Source organism: Terrapene carolina, unplaced genomic scaffold, assembly GCF_002925995.2.
Source record: "Terrapene carolina triunguis isolate 2854851 unplaced genomic scaffold, T_m_triunguis-2.0 Scaffold95, whole genome shotgun sequence".
Classification (NCBI taxonomy): domain Eukaryota; kingdom Metazoa; phylum Chordata; order Testudines; family Emydidae; genus Terrapene; species Terrapene triunguis.
The window spans coordinates 28,491,075-28,507,924 of record NW_020664446.1 but is presented as its reverse complement, the minus strand read 5'-3'; the positions used below and the strand labels follow the sequence as shown (position 1 = coordinate 28,507,924).

Below are 16,850 nucleotides of genomic sequence, written 5' to 3'. Positions count from 1 at the left end.
GAACTGTTTTCTTAAAAAAAAATTTGCTGCAATTTACGACTTTCAGGTGTCCCTTTCTGAAGCTTACAAAATGGTATTAATAGAAAATATTAATATAAGAAAATACGGGGAAAATCAGCCAGTAACTTGCAGATTGGTGGTGATAGTAGGCCATATTGCTCTTGATCTACAGGACATATATTCAGAGAAAATCTCCAGTAAACGGAGGTTCTTCAAGTGCTTGTTCATGTCCATTCCAATCAGGTGTGTGCGTGCCGCGTGCACACCAGTCAGAAGATTTTTCCCTTAGCAACGTTCGTAGGGTCGGCCTGGGCGCCCACTGGAGTCGTGCCTTTGTGGTGCCAAATATAGGGCCCTGCCGACCCTCCACCCCCTTAGTTCCTTCTTACCACCGGTGACGGCTAGCTGGAACAAACTGTTGCTCTTGCATTGCATTGTCCACTCTTCATATTTATAGTTTGTAATAGTTTCTAGTGTTAGTTAGTTAGTAGTAGTAGTAGTTCTTAAGTTTCCTTTTGGGGACCCCCCCCCTCCACCAACACTTCCCCGGTTCCGGGGTATGCCCCAGTCCCCAGGGTTCAAGCTCTGTGAGGACTGGAAAGTTTATGTCTAAGAGTGACCCACACTCCTCCTGTCTGTGGTGTCTTGAGGAGAGCCACCAGAAGGAGAAGTGCAGAATTTGCAAAGGGTTCCGCCCTAGAACCTTAAAGGACCGAGATCAAAGACTCAAGATCCTTCTAATGGAGGCAGCACTCTGGCCACAATCCGACCCGGGGTCAGCAGAACACACGCCCAGCACCTCCTTGTTGGTGCGCAGTGCTCCGGCACCAACAGTGTGCGAGCTGGTGCCGAGGAAGGACCTCAAGGAGTCCCCGCTTCGCCCATAGACAGTCTTCTGTGAGGCAACGATCTCAGTTCCCAGTGCCCCACAAAAAGAAAAGGCCGGAAAGGGTCACTCTCCCCGCTCCAAACTCAAGGAGCCTGCGGGAGGGAGACCTGATTCGGGCCACATCACCTCGGCTCTTCCACCTCCCAGAGTCTCGTCAACTCCTGCCCCCACCCCAGGGTCCAATTGAGTCCAAACCCTCACCGCTCTCCGGACTGACGTGGCAGGCAGCTCCAGCTCCCCTCAACTCCAGAGGCGTTCAAGGCGGCTCAGAACCTTATGCGTCTCACTGCACTGTCCTCCCCGCTGAGGAGAGACAAGTTGCCAGTTACCACCCGGCCCCCGTTCCCATCAAGGAGCAAACCAGCGATGATGGTGCGCTGATCCCCATCTCCAGCATGCCTCTCCCTGGCATGGTCCACCATGTGGGGGAACCGCACCAGTCCCCTGTTTCTTGGCACCGCTTGCTGGCACCGCAGAGTACCGTTCCTCCATGGTCCTCCTTCTCTGAGACCTCGTAGTTGGAATCCTACCGCTCTGATAGGAACAGGACCAGGACCAGGAACAGAAGATCCAGGTCCCGCCGTGACCACCAGCCCTATCTGGCACCGTGACCATCTCAGTGGCAACCTTCGACTCAGTGGCCCTTCTGGACACCCTGGGCATATCATCAGAGCCAGGGACAAATCCAAGGATCAAGGTCCAGGTCCTCATCGGCGTCCTTTGTCCCTCCGCAAGCACCATCGGCACCGTTGGCAGTGGCGCCACCAACACCCTTACCTTCGCCTGCGGTGCTGGCCCCGACTCCTCTGATATCAGCACCACCGGCAGCCGCAGTCTTGGCACCACCGGCATCGGTGACCTCAGCGCCGCCGGAGTCGGCAACCTCGGCACCGCTGGCATCAGCATCGATGATCACGGTTCCGGCGGCGCCAGCACCACAAGCTACGGACCTGGCGGCACAGCAGTACTGGGTGCTGCGTGACCCCCTGGGCACTGAGGGGAGTGAGCAGGACCCACTGTCAGGACTTTCCTCCTCATCCTCCCCCAGATTAAACCGTGGCAGGGACATAGACAGCCCTGGCCTTGGAGGACAACAGGGTTCTGCAACAACTGCTACGATGGGTGGCCCAGAACCTGGGGATCCAGGCAGAGGAGGTGGTAGAGGACGCCAACCTGATGGTTGACATCCTCACCCCCTCCGGATCCTCTCGTATTGCCTTGCCGTTAATAAAGACTATTGCGGAGACCACAAAGACCTTGTGGCAGACCCTGGCCTCTCTGCCCCCTATGGCCCATAAAAAAGAGAGGCAGTACTTTGTCCCTTCAAAGGGATACGAGCACCTACATACCCACCCACCTCCCGATTCTCTGGTGGTTGATGCAGCTAACCAGCGTGAGCACCAGGGCTACCAGGGGCCCTCTCCTAAAAATAGGGATGCTAAAAGACTAGACCTTTTTGGGAGAAAGATCTACTTCACTGGGGGGTCGCAGCTCTGCATATCAAACCAGCAGGCTATCGTTAGCAGATACTCACATAACACCTGCAGCCCGATGTCCAAGTTTGCTGAGCTGCTGTCACAGGAGTCTCCTGGGGAGTTCTCAGCACTGGTGGAGGAAGGGAAACTAATTTATCGAGCTTACCTACAGGCCACATTGGACGCAGCAGATGCAGCCTCCCGTACAATGGCCACAATGAGGAGGAGTACCTGGTTGCAGGTCTCTGGTCCTCCCTACGAGGTCCAACAAACCATCCAGGACCTCCCCTTCAAAGGTTCGGCCCTCTTTTCCGATAAAACGGATAAAAGACTCCACAGTCTAAAGGACTCAAGGGCCACCCTCAAGTCCTTGGGCCTCCACACTCCCGTCACTCAGTGCAGGTACTTCCAGCCGCAGCCTCCCTCGCAGTTCTACCAACCGCAGAACCAGCAGGACGCTCCTTGGAGAAGGAATAGGAGCGGCAGGAAAAGACCACACCCATCCTTGGGCCAGGGCTCTGGCCAGCCCAAGCCACCTCCTGGCCCCAGACCAGCCTTTTGAGGGTGCGGTCGAGGATGGCACACCAGTACAAGAACTGGATCTATCCAGCCTTACCTTTTTGTCCCGACTATCCCCTTTCTACTGTGCATGGTCCCATATCACTTTGGACCGCTGGGTACTCCGCACGGTAGAGAGGGGATACTCCATCCAATTCTGTGCCCTCCTGTCCTTCCAACTCCCTTCCCCGTCTCCCTTCAGGGACCCCTCTCACGAGCAAATCCTTATACAGGAGGTGCACTCGCTCCTCTCACTGGTAGCAGTGGAAGAGGTTCCTCAGGAGCAAAGGGACAAGAGTTTCTATTCCCGGTATTTCCTAATAGTGAAAGCTAAGGATGGGCTCTGGCCCATCCTAGACCTGCGAGAACTCAACGAATTTGTGACGAAGCTCAAGTTCCGCATGGTCTCTTTGGCCTCCATTATCCCCTCATTGGATCCAGGAGACTGGTATGCCACCCTTGACTTGAAGGACACGTACTTTCACATAGCAATCACACCGTCCCACAGAAAATACCTCAGGTTTGTAGTGAACAACAACCACTATCAGTTCACAGTCCTCCCTTTTGGCCTGTCAGTGGCTCCTCGAGTGTTCATCAAGTGCATGGTAGTCGTGGCTGCGTTCCTGCGCAAGCGGCATGTACAGGTTTTCCCGTACCTTGACGGCTGGCTGATTAAGGGCCACACCTGGTCTCAAGTGGAGGCACAGGTCAGCTTCATAAGAATGACATTCAGCGACCTGGGTCTCCTTCTAAACGAGGGGAAATCAATGCTGTCCCCTGTTCAGAGGATAGAGTTTATATGGGCAGTACTGGATTTGACACAAGCCAGGACATACCTCCTGGAAGCAAGGTTTTGGTCCCTGGGTGACATCATACAAGGTCTCAGGCAGTTCCCCACCACTACAGCAAGGACTTGCCTGAAGTTCCTGGGATACATGGTGGCTTGTACCTACATAGTACAGCATGCCAGACCCAGACTTCAACCACTTCAGTCATGGCTAACGTAAGTGTATCGACCAGTCCAGGACAGTGTGGACAGGATTATAACCCTGCCTCGCCCGGTACTCAACTCCCTCCTCTGGTGGCTCGACCCACAGGTAGTAGGTGCAGGGGTCCCCTTCACCAGCCCTCAGCCATCCCTCTCGTTAGTGACAGATGTATCAGACTTGGGCTGGGGGGCACATTTGGGAGACCTTAGAACACAAGGCCTCTGGTCTCAGGCAGATCTCGCTCTACACATCAATGTCAGAGAGCTGAGAGCAGAGCGCCTGGCATGCCAGACTTTCAGAGCTCACCTAGCAGGGAGATGTGTATCAGTCATGACGAACAACACAACGGCAATGTTTTATATCAACAAAGTGCATGCTCCTCTCCCCTGTGCCAGGAAGCCCTCATGCTGTGGGACTTCTGTGTAGAGCACTCGATACACCTGCAAGCATCATACCTCCCTGGAATACAGAACGAGCTGGTGGACCATCTCAGCAGGTCGTTTCACGGCCACGAGTGGTCCCTTCGCCCGGATGTAATAAACTCAATCTTCCATCTGTGGGGTTTTCCCAGATATACTTGTTCGCTATGCGACACAATAGGAAGTGTCAGCGATTCTGCTCCTTCCTGAGTCACAGCCGGGGCTCCATCAAGTGGAAGAGATTTTCAGTCTGGTCGGTGCAGCACATTCCATCCCCGACGCTTGCCTCGGTGCCATTTATACTGGACTATCTTCTCCATCTCAAGCAGCAGGGACTGTCCATGTCATCAATAAGGGTTTACTTGGCCGCCATCTCTGCCTTCCACCCAGGTGCAGAGGGCTGCTTGGTCTGTGCTAACCAGATGGTCTGCTGTTTCCTTAAAGGTCTCGACAAACTATATCCACAGGTCCAACAGCCTATCCCGGTTTAGGACCTCAATCTGGTCCTTTCCAGACTTATGGGACCGCCGTTTGAGCCCTTGGCGATGTGCTCCCTCCTTTATCTCTCACAAGGTGGCGTTTCAGGTAGCAATAACCTCAGCTAGGAGGGTGTCTGAGCTCAGGGCCCTAACACAGTATTCCATAAGGACAAGGTTCAGCTCAGGCCTCACCCAGCTTTTCTACCATAGGTTGTCTCCCAATTTCACATCAACCAGGACATCTTCCACCCTGTATTCTACCCCTAAGCTGCACTGCAGCACCAGGGAGCAGAGGCTTCACTCATTCTTCACACAGCGCAGTCAACTTGTGGAACTCCTTGCCTGAAGCGGTTGTGAAGGCTAGGACTATAACAGCGTTTAAAAGAGAACTGGATAAATTCATGGAGGTTAAGTCCATTAATGGCTATTAGCCAGGATGGGTAAGGAATGGTGTCCCTAGCCTCTGTTTGTCAGAGAGTGGAGATGGATGGCAGGAGAGAGCTCACTTGATCATTACCTGTTAGGTTCACTCCCTCTGGGGCACCTGGCATTGGCCACTGTCGTTAGACAGGATACTGGGCTAGATGTACCTTTGGTCTGACCCAGTACGGCCGTTCTTATGTATGTATTGGATGTCTGAAGAGCGCTAGCCTTCTACATCGAGAGAACGAAACTGTTCCAAAGGTCTGTCCAATTATTCGTGGCAGTGGCAGACAGAATGAAAGGTCTTCCTGTCTCCTCTCAGCGTATCTCGTCATGGATCATGTAATGCATTCAGAAATGCTATAGCTTGGCAAAGGTGCCCGCTCCTTCAATCACCGCACACTCCACCAAGGCTCAGGCCTCCTCAGCGGCATTCTTGGCGCAGGTTCCCACAAAGGAAATCTGCAGAGCAACAACGTGATCCTCCATACACACTTTCACCCCACGCACTATGCAATCACCCAGCAAGCCAGAGATGATGTGGCCTTTGGAATGGACATGAACAAGCACTTGAAGAAGAAAAAACGGTTACTCACCTTCTCGTATCTGTTGTTCTTCGAGATGTGTTGTTCATGTCCATTCCAATACCCACCCTCCTACCCCTCTGTCCGAGTAATCGGTGTGACAAAGTTCCTCCTCTGTCTTGGTGGGTCCTGCACTTATTGGCGGATTTTCTTGCCTCAGAGATTCACTATGTGGGTTGGGGAACAGCCCAGAGACCTTCCCCTCTGGAAGAACCCACAGTCCAGGTCAATTGGGAGGTTTGGGGGGAACCCGGGCCCGCCCTCTACTCCGGGTTCCAGCCCAGGGCCCCGTGGACTGCAGCTGTCTATAGTGCCTCCTGTAACAGCTGCATGACAGCTACAACTCCCTGGGCTACTTCCCCATGGCCTCCTCCAAACACCTTCCTTATTCTCACCTCAGGACCTTCCTCCTGGTGTCTGATAACGCTTGTGCTCCTCAGTCCTCCAGCAGCACACCCTCTCACTCTCAGCTCTTTGCGCCTCTTGCTCCCAGCTCCTCACACTCGCACCACAAACTGAAGTGAGCTCCTTTTAAAACCCAGGTGCCCTCATTAGCCTGCCTTAATTGATTCTAGCAGCTTCTTCTGAATTGGCTCCAGGTGTCCTAATTAGCCTGCCTGCCTTAACTGGTTCTAGCAGGTTCCTGATTACTCTAGTGCAGCCCCTTCTCTGGTCACTCAGGGAACAGAAAACTACTCATCCAGTGACCAGTATATTTGCCCTCTACCAGACTCCTGTACCCCACTGGTCTGGGTCTGTCACACCGGCAAGAAGGAACTAAGGGGTTGGCGGGTGGGCAGGGCCCTATATTGGGCGCCCTGAAGGCACGACTCCAGTGGGCTCCCAGGCTGACCCTATGGATGCTGCTAAGGGAAAAATCTTCCGGCTGGCATGCACACGGTGCGCACACACCTGATTGGAATGGACATGAACAACACATCTTGAAGAACAAGAGTTATGAGTTTTTTCCTCAGAACTGCAAAATATCTGATTTCTCTTCCACCTGCCTGGAAGAGTTTTTATTGCGCATACTTTCTTCAGTGGGGGCTGGTATTCAACAAAATATTCAACAGTTTTGAGGGGGAAACTATAACTGAAAGGGTGTTAAGAGTCAATAATAAAATGAAATACTTTTTAAACCTTTTCAGTAAAACCCTTTACACAATGTGGAAATAGGCACCTTTCTAAATACCATCTAGTAGATAGGTAGATAGGAAATACTTGCAGCATAATAGATGGTATCACATTAATTTTCTTCAAATCTCATAGAGCCCTGAAGTTTAAGGCCAGAAGAGAACACCAGATCATTTCCTGATATGTGTACACTGTCATGTTGAAACATAACCATCTATTTATTGAGACATTTTTCTTTTCTTTTTGTACTTCAAGTTTTTAGAATTCTCTCTTTAGAAAACTAATACATTTCTCTTTGAAGTCTTTCCTTTCACGTCAATGGGTTTTGCATCAGGCCTTTAAAATCTTGTTCATATCTTTTGCATTCAGGCTCAGTAATACCAGAGTGTACCATTTCAGCCTCAGGCTATATCTTCGATCATGTAGTAACAGAGTGTATAATAAAGAACAAAAAACTGAATTTTATTTCCTCCCCGAGTAATATATAAATCATTAATAATCAGAAGCGTGATGACTGGTCTGCTGTTTCAAAGTGATTAGAAGACAAAATTGATGAGTGTTACTCTGTACTTGAAAGTATAATGATGTGAACGGTTGTAAACTTAAAAGAGTTTTGATGGCTTATAGATAAGGTAGTGTGACAAAGCTCTGTCCTTGTCTCTGTGGGTCCTGCGTTTCCTGATGGATTTCGCTAGCCTCAGAGGCTCACTGTGACCCTCCACTTAACCCTTCTCTCTTTAGAGACAAGGGTCACAGTCTACTGAGCCATTTTCATCATAAGCCAGCAAGGGAGGTGAGGAGAAGCTATCCTCCCTTGCACAGTCTCTATTGTCTCCCAGTCTCAGTGATTAATCAGAGAGCCAAAGGGGGGGAGCCTGGGCCAGCCCTCTACTCCAGGCTCCAGCCCAGGGACCCTAATAGTATCAGCTATGGTAACTGACCTTTTAGGAACAGGGCATGTACAATTCCCTGGGCTACTTCCCCACAGCAGCCCCCACTTCCTGAAGCTCCACTTCACCCTTAGCTCAGGGCCTCCTTCCTTATGCCTAATATGGTGTCTACAGCTCAGTCTCTCCAACAGCGCAACTTCTCACAACTCCTGACATGTGCGCCCACCTGACTAACTGGGAGGCTTTTAACTAGTTTCATCCAGCCCCTGATTGGCTTCAGGTGTCCCAATCAACCTAGCATCCTCCCTGCCTTCTGGAAAGTTCTTAATTGCCTCCATGTGTCTTAATTGACCTGGAGCAGCTGCCATTTACTTATCCTGGTACCAGGGATTTGTTTAACCTGGGGCTAATATATCTATCTCCCTCTACTTTTCTATAGCCATCTGGCCTTGCCCCGTCACAGTAGCTACTGCCACTTGACACTATTTGCTAAGGGTCTGGTTATTTACAGAGCTTAACAAGACAAGAAATTTAAAAGTGGTAAAAGGAAATGCTTTTTATACGATGCATAATTAACTTATGGAACTCATTGCCAGAGGATATAATTTGGACTAAAACCTTAATAGGAGTCATAAAAAAGATTTAAATATTTATGTGGATCATGGAAACATCCACACATATGCATTAGACAGAACAAAACCTTTTTTTTAGAAAGGTTATAAACCCTCATGCTTCAGAGCATATGCCAGCCACAGAGTGATAGTGGTTAGTTGCCCTTACAGGCAGGTCAGTCCATAGATGTCCACTTTAGGATTTCTTTGAAGCATATTGTACTGGCTACTATCAGAGACAGAAAATGGTGTACGCTAACAACTTGTGTATACTGATTCAGTATAGTAATTCCTATGTTCCTAAGATGAATGTCAGGTGGGCAGGGTAATACAGTGATCCAACACTGCAAAGGCACAGTTGGTTTAAGATGTGTACCATCCTGGAAAGGTGAGTGGTATCTGAATCAAAACAAAATTTGAGGATAAGGACCAACTCTGCTAAGTACTAAGAGCTTTAAAAAACCAGTGTCCTGTTTACTGTGAGCTATGTTGGCGTTCTCCTCAACTCTCAGTGTAAATCCTAGAGATTCCATCACTTCTAGGAAGACATGTGTTGGCCTGTCCAAAACCGATCAGTTGTCCAATAGCTATAACTCTAGTTTAGAGAATTTACTAGTGTAGTCCCTATGTAATTTGTGGTCTGTATACCAGCAGAACCATACCTTTGGGGTTTGCATGTGGAAACAGCCAGGTGCTTAAAGAATATTATCTTTGGGATTGGTCACACTGGATACAAGATAAAAAAATCCATCCAAAAATCCCTTAATTCTGTGATACTTGTGGTCATCCAGTTACATAACTAAAGCCAGCTAAGCTAGAACAAAACTGACAACATATAGTTACCTCAAGCAACATTATGGTATGGGAATGTATGATGTAGCTCATTGTATTAATCAATGCAATTGTGTAATACACTATGCCATTAGAAACATTGATTTGGAGGAAAATTGTTGTAGTTTTCAACTCCCATATGCTTATTAACTGACATAATCACCCTCTCAATTAATGATTATTACACTTAGTGTATTAATAGTTTAAATATTATAATTGCATTTATCCTATTTATACAGAGAAAACAATACAGAGCTTGAAGAGTTGTGCTCACAAAAATGTATGCACTACTTTTTTTTTTTTCTTTCTTTTTAGGGAACAGAAAATATGTTGCAGCTTCATCAGTGGCCTACAAAGGATTTTCAAAGTAGTGGATCATCAGAAGGTCATTTTCTCCCAGGCATGTATTTTATTCTTGTCATGCAAAAATGAATAGTCTAATATTTCTGTGAGATGGCTGCACTAATTTCACAATGTTAATATATCGTTTGAATGTATTTCAAAGGTACTGAAGAGGATCTGACATTAAAAACATCCCTGTATGGGTTATTATTCCATATGTATGCTGATAAAAGTGATTGGGAGACAGGGCTCAAAGTGTTAGATGAAGCCATTCAAGTTCTGCCTCGAACTAAACATAGACTGTAAGTTGGTTGATCTCTTTTTTTACTGAAATATTTTAAGCATCCTGACTCTTGAGAAATATAAAAATATGGATGACATTTGAATATATATTTTACATTAATAAAATAGTATAGAGGTTGCCTTTTTGTTGAGCTGACAATTTTTATAACAGAAGACAATATTGTATCTTTTCCCTGCTTCTTCACACTGTTCTTGAGAATCAAAGAAAGGCTCAATCTTCAATTGCTTCTTATAATTAAAATGTTTATAATGTTTGTGCAGGTCATCTTTAAAAAAGTTCCTAAGTAGGTACTGTATAAACTTTTCAACTATTTGATTATGGATCTTTCTTTGCTCTGTTTTCTTCTCTTCTAATTACTATCTGAAGTCCAGACTTTAAAAGCAAGATGTTGTAAGAAAAGCTTTTTAGATGTAATCACGGGATGAGTTACGATTCAAATTACGCATTGAAATGAAATTGAGCTAAGGAGAATGAGATCTCAGGCAGCTTAGTCTTCCCTCTCTATGCATGTGTACCTCTAATTTAGACTTTTGATCACTACTGTAATAAAACAATAATATAAAATATATGATCAGTTATTTCCCCCCGATGTTGTTATCCTTGCATTTTTCAGTGAGAGTTCCACACATGTTTTAACCTCTCCAGCTCCCCTCTTTATTATTTCTTTGTCCTGACTGGTATTCATGACACCTGTCTATTTTATATCATCTACCAAAATAGGAGTTTGCTAGTGATATGTTACTTCTCTAAGTAAACCCTCCAGACAATGTTGACAAGCAAACACTGTGGCTTAACCAGTTAAGATAGTATCCCATCAGAGGTATATTTCATATTTCTCCGTTAAGTTCTTGTGTCTCTTGTTCCTGACTTTGGGGTTAGGTCTCTTCATTGGTTACAGTGGATTCAGCTGAGGCTCTTTGAGGGGGGTGACTCCTCACATAGCTTATTTCATTATTTAAGTCAAAATACTATAATAAAACATTATATTTAACTTTTATTTTATTTAATGACCGGGCTTGTTGAACATCAAGGCATGCGTTGTCTGGTTGAAGAACGTTGTTTGGCTGATACATTATTAAAAATATATTTGAATTATTAGTTATTATTCAGTTTGTTTTGCATAAAAATCCATGGCAACATTTACGTCTAAATGTGTTGCTTGGAGCCGGGCTACAATTTCACATGTCTGAATCTCTATTTCATGTTAGATGAGTGAGAGAACGGTGGAGGAGGGGGTACTACCACCTTTTAAGATAAAATAACAGGAATTTGGACTTTCTCCAGCTCTAAATCCAGTTAGGATAAAACTCTAAAACTAGACTACAAGCAACCTAAGGCTCTGATTCTGCAAAGACTTACACATGTGCAAAGATTTAAGCACAGAGATATGACGATTAACAGTAGTTGAGGATCTCCCCTATGGGCCGGTCCACACTAACCCCCCACTTCGAACTAAGATACGCAACTTCAGCTACGTGAATAACGTAGCTGAAGTCGAAGTACCTTAGTTCGAACTTACCGCGGGTCCAGACGCGGCAGGCAGGCTCCCCCGTCGACTCCGCGTACTCCTCTCGCAGAGCAGGAGTACCGGCGTCGACGGCGAGCACTTCCGGGATCGATCCCAGAAGATCGATTGCTTACCGCCGGACCCGGAGGTAAGTATAGACGTACCCTATGTGTAGTCTCACTGATGTTAAAGGAACTGGTCACAGTGCATAAGGTTACATATGTGCATCTTTGCAGGATCAGGGTCTAATTTATTTTCTAAAGTTAAGGTTTGTAAATATCCAGAGGAGCAGGCAATTTGACTTAACTATAAAAGAAAGATGAGTAGTGAAGTGCAGTTACCTTCTCAACTGTAACATACTGTAAGATACAGTGCATAATTGTACAGATAAGAAACTGATTAATTTCTAAACTTTTTTTTAGCCTGATTTTCAAACATATGGTTATAGTGAAGGCAAGACTTGGACGTAACTTTATGATGGACATTCAGAAATTCAAGGATGAAAGTGAGGACTATTTGTCACATATGTGGCATCGTCTAGCACCAATCTCCAAAGACATTGTTGGGCAGTTAACCTGTTATCAGAATGCTATTGAAGCTTTACAGGTCTCTATGTTGTTAATTTTAATAGCCTCTTAATAGAATATAATTTTAAGTGTATAGTTTGAAAGGTATATGTGACGGTATATGCCTATATTTTTTAAGGTGGTTTGTGAGGTAATATTCCAGGAGGTATGCAGACATCCTTTTCTAAAGCAAGTAATACAAGATTTATAATTGTTAGCTTTTTCTTTATTTAATTTGAACTTTGAAAGGCACAGTGTTCAAAAAACACCTGATTGAAATGTGTGTATAAATGGAAAAAGTGATAGCATTTTACATGAATAAAATGCATACCCTGCAAATATAATCAGATACATTTCCTAAAAGATAATTCTCTATCAGTTTGCCTCTGCAGATCATCATTTGAGGCCTAATCCAAAGTCTTTTGAAGTTATTGGAAAGACTCTACTTGACTTCCATAGATTTGGATGTTGCTGTTGATGAGATAGTATGCTTGACTCACAAGCCACAAAACCTTAATTAGAAATAAAAACTACGAGGGGATGCATTGCATTGCCCACCCTCAAGAGCTAAATAATCTATTGCAAAGTGGATCAAATGTTTATTGGAAAAGTATACATAGATGCTGCCAAAATTGTGGCCAAAGGCATTGAGACCCGTTCCACTGTACCCCTGGCAATATCCTGGTCAGAACCAGATTTAACACCAGTCAGGGAGATTTTTAATGCAGCACCTGGCCATTGTTAGTTTCAATTCTTTATCTTCCATTTGTAGTCTTCTTCTCTCAGTCCTCCATTCTACTGTCTCACTGCTTAGCTCCTTCCCAATAGTGATGGACTGATAATGAGCAAAAGAGAAGAATGTTTGTACATAATTTAATTTCTTTGATATCTCCATCACTTTAGAATTACACATAAGCGTAAACCACTAATTACATGTTCATTTAGCATTATTTTTCATCAGAATTTAAAATAGTTCAATTTAATAGAAAGAATAAATGTTGTGCAAATTATTTTGTCAGTTTGTTAATTTGGTGTGGATTATTTTTCATAACTTTGAAATTACTTTTCTGATGGAAAACCAAGTGGATGTAGTTTGTCTTGGGACTCTGTATCAACACACTTGAACTGTTGCCTGGCCTTTCTCAAGGAGGAAAAGGCCCAACAGTAACTAATTGATGGAGACTTTAATAAAAGAAAAGAAATTTAACTAATACTGATTTTTTTTATTACATTCAGTTATACATTTTCCCTGATTAGGCAATGTCAATAAATTGCCTATTTAAAATTAAATTTTTGCTTCCAAAAAAATTAATGACAAATCTATATAGATCTTAGTATCAGTAATTTGATGTTACAAACTACAATATATGAACTAAATCATTCTGTCTTTTGTGTAGAAACAAGAAAGTGAGTGGCAGAAAGTTGATTATCTAATGGAATTTGCAGAATGGTTATACTGCAATCAGTTTCCTCTTAATGATGCTATTAAACATCTGGACTGGGCAGTAGATATCTTGCTACATTTGAAACTCGCCAAAGGACCTCTTGAGGAAGAAGGTGTGTAACTGATGTACTTATCCTTCAAAATAATTTCAGTACATGAATGCAGTATATGCTTTTTGTCTTTCTGCCTTTTATAGGATAAAAGCACATGATCATTTTTAGAATATAAAAAGACCTTATATAGTACATGTTTCTTCATCTACAAAAGACTTAAAGAGGAAGTCAAAATGAAAAACCCGAGCTTCTTCACTTAAGGCCTGATTCAAAACTCACTGACGTCAGTAACTGCAGAGAACTTTGCATCAGGCCCTTAAACAAATCACAGAAGAAATGGAACAGGTTGACAGAAAGGTGCCAGAGACTGTCAAGAACTCTTAAGTGTTGATGTGGTAAATAATTGGTTTGTACCCCTTTTACAGATGGCAAAATGGAGGCATAGAGAGACTGTCACTTGCCCATGAATGCTCAATGCAACGACCAGAGATAGAATCTGGTGTTCTGACTCCCAGTCCCTTTTACAACTATGAAGCTACACCCCATTTCTTTATCCCTATACCCTATTTCCCTTACTTTATGAAATCTCTGGGTAAAATTTTCAAAAGTGCCTAAGTCCCATTGTAAAACATGATTGTCAATGGGACTTCATGATTTTTGAAAAAGCAACTCAGGCTCCTAAGTCACTAGGCCCTTTTGAAAAGTTTTTACTCTTTGTAGCATTTACATTGCTAATGCCTCAGTAACTAGTTTTGATAGAATGTTCCAGTCTAATTGAAGAAAGCAACTTATTTCTAGAAGAATAATGTGTGACATTAACTCACATCTTCTCCACTTGTGTTTTATTTTTATGTAGATAGATGAGATGGGTCAAAAAAGAACAAGTGATGAGATGCAGTTGTGAAAGATGCATGATTCCTCTGTTAACACTGCATAATTAAAATGGCACTGAAAATGTTCTATTCATGTGTTTTTTTCTTTAAATATTACTTTAAAATTAATCTCTATTCTTTCATGGTATTTCCCTTCCATTCCACATCATCTTGCTGGTTGTTGATGAATGCTGGGCCCCTTTAATGAGTTCCCTTTTAAGAAGAAAAGCATTAACCATTTTGTATAAAAATGTGTATATATAGATTTTCATGGATTTTGAGAACAATAGAAGAAAAACAATAGATCAAATTATGAACTTATTAAAGTTGCCTCTGCCCCTTTAGGGGAATATAGATATTTTTGTTAAAATCTCAGATCCCACAATCTTCCACATTTAACTAGTAACAGTTAGAGCAACACTCTTAAGGGGGCCCAGAACAGAAAGTTAGAATATCCACCCCATGGGCTGCTTTAACCAGGCACAATTAGATGAGGGTGCCCTTACTCTGCATTTCTTTGCTTTGTCATTGCTTAGAGTTAATTTTAAGTATATTGTTATGTTTTTATTAATAATTGAAACTATGATAGAAGTAATATTATTCTATCATGGCAAGGTCATCTTTGGTAAGTTGGATTTCCATTTTTCTAATAGGGTCATCTTGCTATCAATGGATTCTTTTTCATTTCCACCTCAGAAATGCAACTTTAAATAAGGCTTGAAATACTGTATAATGTCAGACCATTGACATTGTTTTGTTGTTGTTTTTTTAACAGAGAAAAACATCAAACAAGAAATACCATCTCCAGCAAAGCTGAAGGTGGATTTTGGGGTAAATTTTACAATTCCCCAAATTGCTAATGAAGATTTAAAAAACATAAGGCAATTGGAAACTTTGTTTAGAGCACATACTTTAATGGCTGTAATTTCTGGCCATAGTTCACCTTATCATCAACAGCACTGTTTGATGGCTTATGCTTACATCATTCGTATCTGGCAGGTGAGAAGATCAGAATTTACCAATCACATTTAATTTATCTAATATATGAATACATAGGGAGACAATATTTTGTTATTTTAACTGTCTTTATTATAATATATCCAATTTTACAATATTGTTAGGATATAGTTTTACAGTTTCTAAGCTTTAAATTAGAAAATTATCACAAGAAACTAGAGAACACCTCTGTGTAGTTCAAATTCTTCCAACAACCATATGGGAGAAAGACAGTGCTCAGTTAAAGCCATTACTCTCCATTGGTGTGTATATTCTTTGGAGCCTGTGGATCCACTTTTTCTTCCAATGGTTTCTAAACTTTACTATCTAAATAGCTAGGGTAGAATAAGAACCATGATTGATGATTTACAGAATTCACAATATTGTTGGTGAAGAACAATAATTACAGATAGGTAGTGACTTAGATCATTTCAAAGGGTATGTAATTTAACTAAAGGAATGATCTGACTTAGTTAAACCCTGTGAATTGAGTAGTCAATTACATTTTGTGATGAAACCATAACACTAATATTCACTGAGTGTTGTTAATTCTCTAAAGTAATCACTTCTGGCTGTTCTGCAGCATTTCAAATCAAATTGAATGAACCTCATTAAATGTTGTATTTTTTCATTGATGTGGCTGCCTAATTTCCAGTGACATTTATGGAAAACATCAGAAGGACTGCACTGCATGTTAATTTTTTTTAATTTATTTAAATCTTTGAAATGGTGAAAGCTGTACTTGAACTCAATATATGCCACATGCCATCGTAAGTGCCACCTGAGTGGTGTGGGTGAGAGATCTGCAAAGTGAAGCTGGTATCCAAATCAGTATGTTCCAGGTTGTATTATTGTTTTTCCAGTGATTACAAATGCTGGTAATTGCTTAATATAAAAGCTTGTAGCTGAACCCTACTACATACATATGTTGCTAATTATCAGACATTCATTGTTAAATTATTTTGGACTATATAACACATAAAATTTGGAAAATAGGAATTTTAGAAAATAAAATTCTAACTAACATTTCCAAATTTCACATCATCAGAATTTTTAATATTCTGTACTTGACTAAGAGAAACAGGATGATTTCAAGATAATGATAGTAGATGAATAAACATCAAAGTTAGCTAGTGCAGATGTCAGTGTCTGTTACAGGACAATGGCAGTAGCTGTCTGTGGGCTAATGCTTATAGATCAGTGCTACTCAGGCCTCAGCAGTTCAGGAGCCAAATTAGCGAACATTACCCAAAAGAGCCACAATAGTCTGAATTCATTGTTTCATTTACTATAGTATTATATATTCATATTTAAACAGTATGATGGGAAATATTTTGTGTGTGTGTGTGTGTGTTTGTATATATATATATTTATATATATAAATTCTCATAGCAAAATGACTGACCAAGTATTATTATTTTATCAACTACAATTGGTTAATACTATAGTAAAAGCATTTTGAATGCTTAATAACTTAGGTTGAT

General features: G+C 42.9%; 1 protein-coding gene across 1 annotated transcript in view; it reads left to right on the top strand.

The window, feature by feature from the left end:
• The window catches only part of CFAP46 (cilia and flagella associated protein 46), a 195,461-nt gene that overhangs the window by 101,676 nt on the left and 76,935 nt on the right, over nucleotides 1-16,850 (top strand). Inside the window, exons 27-31 of the mRNA XM_026651052.1 lie at nucleotides 9,598-9,682; nucleotides 9,788-9,926; nucleotides 11,858-12,041; nucleotides 13,399-13,558; nucleotides 15,146-15,369. Coding sequence (XP_026506837.1) covers nucleotides 9,598-9,682; nucleotides 9,788-9,926; nucleotides 11,858-12,041; nucleotides 13,399-13,558; nucleotides 15,146-15,369 — 792 coding nt within the window. The remainder of the gene's footprint in view (nucleotides 1-9,597; nucleotides 9,683-9,787; nucleotides 9,927-11,857; nucleotides 12,042-13,398; nucleotides 13,559-15,145; nucleotides 15,370-16,850) is intronic.